The 8844-nt window shown below is 39.8% G+C and overlaps 1 protein-coding gene across 1 annotated transcript in view; it reads left to right on the forward strand.

The window, feature by feature from the left end:
• Positions 1-8844, forward strand: part of LOC118343277 (CUB and sushi domain-containing protein 3-like) — a 323719-nt gene that overhangs the window by 203202 nt on the left and 111673 nt on the right. The window contains 2 exon segments of the mRNA XM_035682048.1: positions 3912-3999; positions 4148-4272. Coding sequence (XP_035537941.1) covers positions 3912-3999; positions 4148-4272 — 213 coding nt within the window.

Raw genomic sequence — 8844 nt, forward strand, 5'->3', positions numbered from 1 at the left:
GAGTATGAATCCATAACCTCTCACAGTTTCAGTCATTTAATTGTGGGTTTATTATTAAATGTTTATAACACAAGTACTAAATCTGACACAAAAAGTACAAAAAGTTCCCCTGTTAATTAACTGCTCTTATTTGGAACTACCACCATTTCCTTTAGCTTGTAAATCCGAAATTGTAAGAAAAGTCATTTGGACAACTAATTCTGTGATACCCTGAAGTGACAAATTATTCAAGTGTAAGGGTGGCTAATGGCGCATAAGTCATTTGACTCATGGTAATGTAAAACATGGGCCAACTTGAATATTATTCATTAGTTCAAAGCTTTTCACACTGTGACATTGAGAAACATGTACTAAAAAAGCATTGAAAAATCTCTCAGGAGAAAGAGCAGTACCCTTTGGTCACTGAAAATGTCACTTATTAACGCTGTCAGGACCACTAAAACCTCAACATATTTTAGAGTTATCGTTTTATATTCCGATTCTTTATTTTTTCTCCTCCCTTGCATCTTTATTATACCTCTGCTGCTCTCTCTTAGTCTTATTTCACACACATAAAATCACTACTCTCACAATTATATCATACTCTGATTATATTAATTTACTTTATGTTTCGATTTAGTTTAATTCACCAGCAATACGGTACACACATGTATTACACACACACATATATATATATATATATATATATATATATATATCATACTCATATAAACATAAACATAAATACTGAACATGCATATGCACATATTTGCACAGCTACAAGGACATGTGTAAACACATACACATACGATATGCATCGATGCGAGGACACTCACATACATACAGATAAGTAGACCTTACTTGTCAATGTTGTTATTTGGTTCGCATGCTTGCTAATGATGCATTTTTTAACATTTTTGTTAAATTTGTTCGTATGTTTCCCTTTTGTGCTTGTCCAGTTTTTGTGTGTGTGTGTGTGAAACTCTTAAATACTGTATGAGCTGAGCTAAGCACAGAGACACAGTCTATTGCAGATTCATCAGGTTTCCTGACAGGTTGGACAGTCATGGTTGAGGTTTGATCCTACAGATGTGAATTTGTATGTTAATTAGTCTGGCTCTGATTGGTTCAGATGTTAATTTGCTCTGCTCTGACTGGTTTAACTCTTCAGTGAAGCACAAAACTTGTGTATGTGTGCGTATGTATGTGAGTGTGTAGGTACATGTTTATGTTTCTGTATGTGTATTTTTGTATATGTCCATGAGTGTACGTATGTGACTTTTGTAGGTTTTTGTGTGTTTGTGTGTGCACAGTACTGATACTGTAACCAGTCCCTCTGTTATGGTGTTAATAGTCCAGATGGTCAAATTAGCCGCTCCAACAAAGCAACAAACTATCTAGTCTAACAAATACACACACACCAACCACCTGCTGGGTTTGTTGATACGGACACAACATGTACATGCATGTTAGTCGGACAGCTCAACAACCTGGGCTGAGGGTGTCTTTGTGAAAAAAGAAATGGCCCTGAGTCCTCTGGAATCTGCATTTTTTTTAAGATTAGATAAAATGGAATTACATCAGTTTTATTAATATTTGTGTAGCAAATAGTGCCAGAACAACAAATACAAAATATTTTTTAGCTTTTATTTAAAAATAGTAAAAATCTTCAACTTAATGCAGCAGTGAGGAAATTCCCTTTTTTTGTTGATTTCCAATTCTCATTTCATTGATTTCACAGGGAATCCGACTGAATCCTACCCAGTGGCAGGCATTAAGAATNNNNTGATGGTCTTGTATGCTTATGTAGGTCATATAGAGCCATCAGTAGGACATTTAAACTGTTCCATAACCAGTTAAAAACTACTTATAGTAGTGAGTGTCCTTTTTATATAAAAAAAAAATCAAAATAATCAATCAATCAAAATAAAAAATAACATTTGCAGCACTGAGTAGTGTGAACTTTTTTTTTTCAAACTCAGCAGCTCATTTACGTTTTCTTCCCATTTACTCTTTGCTTTATATCAGTGACATTTTTTAAAAGCCGTTTTCTGTGTGGAAAGACTGTTTAATGAGGTGAACAGTGACTTCTTACAGCAGGAAAAATAAGAAGAAAAACTAGGTGATGTTGAGTTTAGACTGATCAAGTGAAAATATGCAGAAGGTAAAAAGTAATGACACTTACACTTACAAATAACATAAACAGAATTATGTTATCCCACAATCAAAACTAATTTATTCCTACTAATGAAATAAGTGATCAACGGAATACTGCGACATTGTCCTCTAGTTGCTGCTTTAGAAATAAGCTGAATATTATACTACATAAAAATACATGATTAGTTGTGTTTCCCTCTGATTTGAATATCAGTACATGCATTTGAATATCAAAACACCACGGGATGTTTTGTTTGCTGTATAGCTGAAATAAATAAGCACACCAAGACAGTTCCTCCCTCTGGTAATATTCTACTCACACACCAGGCATAGGAAAGGATGAACGACTGAAAAAAAAAAAAAACACAAAATTCCTCAGAGTGGCCTAATTTTACTTTCATTGGTGTGAATGAAAGATGAGGAGAACTCAAGGATTATTCAAATAATTTCACTCTCACCCTGATCTCATTAAGGAATACGAGAGATCTCGTCACGTGGGCACCTAAATTGAGTAAAAATAGGTCATCAATGGACTCCGGCTCATTAAGACTCTGTATTACTACTAATACTTGTGTTGTGTGCCGACCTACTAGAAACAGCTCTGCGCCACATGATGGATTTTTCTCAGTATTATAGAAAAAACTACCACAGAGTTTTAATGTACAATATGTTTTGAATTGGGAAAGTTTTTAAATGGAAAGCTTCCAAATTGGAAAAGAGTTGTTTGCATTTTTTCACTTACCTGACAGCTATGTTTCTTTGGCTTTCCCTGAGAGGACACAGAAGCTTTTTACCTTTTCTCACTTTGCTCATCCACGCACAAACACACAAACACTTAGACACACTGTCCGTTGCTCAAAGTTAACCCAGCAGCTATGTCTCTTGAAAGTTTTAAAACTTCTAAATGCTCAAAGAAAATAGGCTATGAATGGTTCAGGTTTATGGGAAAAAATTCTATCCTCTACTAAATTCTATACTGTAGTCTTTTGAGGAAAGCCAATGAAATATAGCTGTGGGGTTCTTTATATGGAAAAGGAGGCAGGGGAGACCGAGTGACAGAAAAAGATTAAGAAACCAAACAAGCAAGAAGTAAAGAAAAAAAAGGATAACAAAGGCAAGAAAAGCTACATACATATACTGTCGTCAGCAGTATTGTAATTATAGAGACAGAGTACAGATGCATCATGTCTGATGTGTGTCTGTTGTGATGTCGGAGTCTCAAAGTATTTGTGCAAATCTGTCTGTTGTCTCTGTTCTGCCACTGTGATGTTTTGAGTGTTACTGTCAAGATTAGCTGTTTCTGTTAGAATTAAGATCGTATCTGGAGTGCTATGTCATCCCTGTCTCACTACCAAACCGTCTAACTCGTCCTTTGCTCTGTCTTCCACCTGTTTCCTGCTGTCACTCAAGTGAATAAGTAACAAGGCAGGCAGGCTTCCAAAACCAAAACTCAAAGTGGAGAGCTGGAAATTATCTTGTGCTGAATGCTATCAATAGAATGACAGATACAGACAGTTTTTGAGCTATGCCAGGGTGCATTGAAGCAGTTCTGTGTCGCAGATTTGGCAGCAGTGTGGTACCATGGCCACACAGTTTACATCAAGATTATGACTGGTTATTCCCAAAACATGAAACATTCATCTGCATCTAGATATTACTTTCTTTAAATGGAGAGTCTGCTTGCTGGACCCAGTGTAGCTTCACTGTAATCCTTGTCTGTGCCTCATTTTAACCTGTCTTCCTCTGGCTCTCCACCTGTCTGTATTTCTGTGTAGTAAATGAAGGTGGCGTGAGACAGGCGTCTAACTCCTGCCCTGACCCAGGAGAGCCAGAGAATGGAAAACGCCATGGCAGTGATTTCAGGTACAATATGTACACAGAAACATGCACATACAGACTTTAAATGACACCTTTTGTATTCAGATGTATCTGCACACACAGGATAGAGTGCATATACATTTCCATTTTTGACTCCCTGACTTTGATTATGCATGTGTGTGTTTGTGTTCAGCATTGGCAGCGTGGTGCAGTTCAGTTGCGGAGAAGACTATGTTCTTCAAGGCAGTAAAACCATCAGCTGCCAGAGAGTGGCTGAAGTCTTCGCAGCCTGGAGTGACCACAGACCGGTCTGTAAAGGTAAGAAATAGCTCTCCACATGCATCTGCACAAGCATACAAATTACTGACACCGCAGTAACAGACACAGACACAGATGGAGAAAGAGGCAGTAATCATAAACGTAATGAAGTTAAGAAAACACTCAAGCACAGCTCCCCATGCACACTAACTCAAAATGTTGCCAGCGTGTAGCCTTGTCCACTCCTCAGCATGAGTTTGTGTTGATCGGGGCTTAGTTTACCATGGAAAAAAACCCAATTCAGTTTCAAGCCCCTGGCTATGAAATTATGAAACAAAACAGTCTATAATCCAATGTTTGCAGTGTAGCGCCTCACCAACATGCTGCGTTTGTATGCTTTCATCAGAGGAGTTACGATAGCGATTGTTCGGGACCTAGAATTACACCCTCTCATCATAAACACAATATACTGTAGATAATCTGCTTATATATACAGTACAGTGACAAAAGTGTTCTGATAATTAACACGTTTCAGACATTGTTCAGCTTCATTTACTGGTTCCAGTTTCATATCTGCCACTGTTTTAGTCTCAGACTTGCAACACACGTATGCACACACATGCATGCACAGAGAGAGTGAGACAGAGAGAGACAGCGAGAGAGCGAGAGAGCAAGAGAGAGAGAGAGAGAGAGGGAGGGAAGCGCGAGCGCAGCCGTTTGGAATCACTCCACTTTCTCATCACACACAGTGCAGCCGCGCGACCTGCTCCGTGCTGGACCGGGAGACGGACAGAGTTTGAGGCGGCAGAGCGGCGACCGCGCGGCGGGTTGGAAACTAACCGGACGACCGCTGCTGGCAACTCCTACCGGAACTAGTGTTTTCTTGTTTTGGGTGATTTTTAAAACGTTTTTATCTTTTTTTTTTTTTTTTTCTCCTCAATATTAACTTTAAAAAGTGCACAGGGGAAGATGCTGTTCTTGTGTCTGCATCTACATCTGATGGAGCAGATGATGTGATAGAGTAATGGAGGTGGTCCAGGCAGGCCATACTAGTTATCTCTGCGTGTTTGCCTATTTCTGGGTATTTCTGTTCTTTCTCTTCCTCTCTCTTCCAGAGTGCAAGCAAAGATCTCATTTGGGGACAGATGGATCTCCCTTTTTCTCTCTCTAGACAGTTTCCACTCTGGTCCTCTTATCTCTGATCCGTCCATTAAAGGCAGCAGGAGGCGGGGGCAAGGGGTGAATCAAGGCTGGTAGAGGGGAAGAACCAGAAGACTTTGGCAAACATTAAACTCTCCTCTCCTCTCATCTCCTCTCCTCTCACCCCTACCCCCTCCCCCTTTTCCTGACATTCTCTCTTTCCTCTCCTCCTGTCTGACTCATATCCTCCCTGCATTCCTTCTCCTCTTTCCTCCTCTTGTTCCTCACCCAATATCCTCTGGGTTTTTTTCTTTGTGTCTATCGTCACCCAAACTATTTTTGTTTCGGTTCTTATAAACAGTGTTGGAAGCCCTTTCCCCGTTCGTCACCATTTTACCATATGGTCATTTGACTACATCTTAAACATTTTAGCGGCATGTTTTTTGGAGCTGATATATTATTGTAAGGCATAGCTGCTTGAGCTAATATTCGCTATTTTTGGGTACAAAGTGCCAGATGATACAAGAACTTCTTACAATAAACTGAGACACACATCCCAAGTACTTCATATTTGTGGACTATTTTTTTGTAGTCCTAATACTTCTTATAACAACAAAATAATTATTATTATTCTTTTTACTTTTGAGAACGCTAGGTTGTAAGCAGTTGTAGCTGCCTATCACTGCTTGCATACAGGTAAAATGGGATTCTCAGTTAGTAGTATTCATGGATGCTAACAAATGTTATTTGGTTGTTTTGTTAGACGTTATTTTTTTTTGGACATTTTAAGTGTCAGGTCAAATTGGTGGACGATATCCCATTATCTCTTTTACTCTTCAATTTAAACAATATATTAGCCAACTAATGTTAGCATTGGTTCAATTAACGACAACAGTTACACCTTGTTAGTGTAATTTTTTTAGCAACAACTAATCTTAACATAAGAACCCTTTTTAATATAGTAATGTGTAAACACTAAAACTAGGCTAAGTTTGAACTTAGGAGCAGCTGGTGCTAACGGCTCCTGATGTTCTTCAGTTCTTTGCTATGTCACTGTGTAACTGTATAACAGTTAGGGAGAGAGTGATGGAGGGAGAAACAAAGGTATGACGGAGTTGCATAAAGGCTGACCGTTCACACTGCCCCTCCTGTCAGTTAGCAGCTGGAGCTGACACCGGTACACAACAGAGCCTCTTACACACACTTTAAACACAGCCAGAATCCCACAACTTCTCAGGACCACATTTAGAGCTGCATCAGCAAGACGGGAAACTAAAGGTGTGTGTGTTTGAGAGAGAGAGAGAGAGAGAGAGAGAGGGAAGGCCAGTGTTTTTCCTGTGCTCTGATAGTGGGAGCTCTCTGTGAGTGCAGGGCTGTGCTGTATATGGGCCTGACCTGTCTGTGTAGATGGAAGTAAAGGTGAGCTGAAGACACAAAGACTGTCTTTTCACTGATGGCAGCATTGTATTAACATAAAACAGGTATTTTAATGTACTGTAGGTTGCTTAATCGAACATTAAATTGACCAGTACTGTTCTTGGGAAGCCCTTCACTTAAATCGACAAATGCAGCACGTTGATAAGACCACCAAACCACTGACTGACTAGCCCAGTGAGAGAGGAGAAGCCTGGTGTCTGACAGTGTGTGTCGTGAGATCTCACAACTGACCTCTCTGTGTTTCTGGTTGTCTCTCATCGTTCCTTCGTCACTCTCTCTGTCTATTTGATTAATCCTCTAGATTAGCTGGTCAATGTCACCCACCCTCCAACTCTTTCTCGCTCTCCCATCTCTTCTCTCTCATTGTGTCTTTCTCATCATTATTTGGGCTTACCTGCCCACAGTTGCTGCTGGGGACTGAGGATTTAGTTTGTCCTGCTCCAGGAGATCACTTTCCCCTCCAAAACAATGATTAATGATGCACAATTTTTGAGTAGGCTCATTACCTCCTCTCATCAACAAGGCTCTTACCTTTCCCTGTCGGGTCCTCTTTTTATTCACCTCTGTCTCGAGTGGATGTTGTGGGGGGGGCGGGGTGTGAAAGGTGTCGGCTGACAGATTAAACATGTTAAAAAAACAACAGCAAAGAAAAACTTGTATACACTTGTAGACATGAAGAATAGTATTGTAACAACTGCCTGCAGATAATTCTATTCTCTCTCCCATGGATCAGAATCAGAATCAGAATCGGGTTTATTGCCAAGTAAGTTTTTTTGCCTTAGTGCATTGGTGCATAAGAATCACAAAAAAATCAACTTTTGCTTTACTTTTTAAATATAAATAAAGATAGAAAGATCTAAAGCTGTACAAGAATGATATTTACAATATTTGTTCCTGCCTCTGTAGAATTATCTGTAGACTTTTCCCAAGTGTCACTCCACCTGAAATCACACTCAGAGCTGAGTGCTGAGGTTGTTAAGGGGGACAACAACAAAAAACTAGCAAACAGTGTGACAGACCTGTCACTGTCACCATGGATACTTGCCTTACTTGCCCAGCTGTCAAAATTACATTATGTCGTGTTTCATGTAAATATTTAAATGTTAAAAAAAAAGTTAAATCAAATGGCTGTGTGTGTTGTCATGGTGTTGCTTGTAGTGACAAACCCAAAGAGCATTCTTTGATTTTTATTGATGAAATTCAAGAGAAATGTGAGAAAGGCTGTTTTGTCCTCAAGTTAGGTTTACTAAAGTGTGTGACAGTTGGCATTTGTTTGCATGCTGCATCTTCTGTGCAACTTTCCATTCATGTGCACATGTCCATGTCCAAGTGTGTGTTGCTGTGTTTTATCAGGGCTGGTGAGTCTTTCTTTAGCTTTTATAAGTTGAGAGTATTGCTGAGTTATACATCTCCATTCGCCCCCGACAGCCTCCAAGGTAAACACGCCTGTAAGCCTCGGCAGCCTCGGCTCTGTGTAATGTTAGCTTTGGGTCTGGCTGTCGCACATTGCTTGAGTTAACGCTAAGGCTTCTGACTGTGCCCAGGACTTAGCATGAGCGCTAACATCAACACCATAAGCCCTTACCACGTAATTAAAACAAAGTCAATTTCCAACACGACCCACATTTTCATCTGCGACTCCACAGGCTCGCCAGGAACCTGCGGTGATGGCCTGTTGTGATGATGTTTAAAGCAGAACCCGTTAAGTATTTGCTCGGGTTACCTTGGATAGGTTCTCTCACACTGAGAGGATTTGTAATGGGATCCTAATCACCTATTCCCCTTTAAATTCTTCTTTTCAGAAATCGCACTGTTAGCTGATAGCTTTCTGTGTAAACTCTGTTTACTTTAGCAGTTTTTGCTGTGGGTTGTACTGGAGCTTATGGAGATGCAAGCAATCTGAGTCGATGTGTTGTCTGTGAAAGCGATTATTAGGTGCCAAGTGTCAGAGTCAGCACATCAGTCTGTTGGGTTTTGTGTTTGGGGCAAAGTGCGTGTAGAATGTGCAGTGTGTTGATCACAAGGATCAATACACTGCACAATTAATGTCAGTTT

Source organism: Morone saxatilis, unplaced genomic scaffold (genome assembly GCF_004916995.1).
Source record: "Morone saxatilis isolate NCDOM2014 unplaced genomic scaffold, NCSU_SB_2.0 Contig9, whole genome shotgun sequence".
Lineage (NCBI taxonomy): Eukaryota > Metazoa > Chordata > Actinopteri > Moronidae > Morone > Morone saxatilis.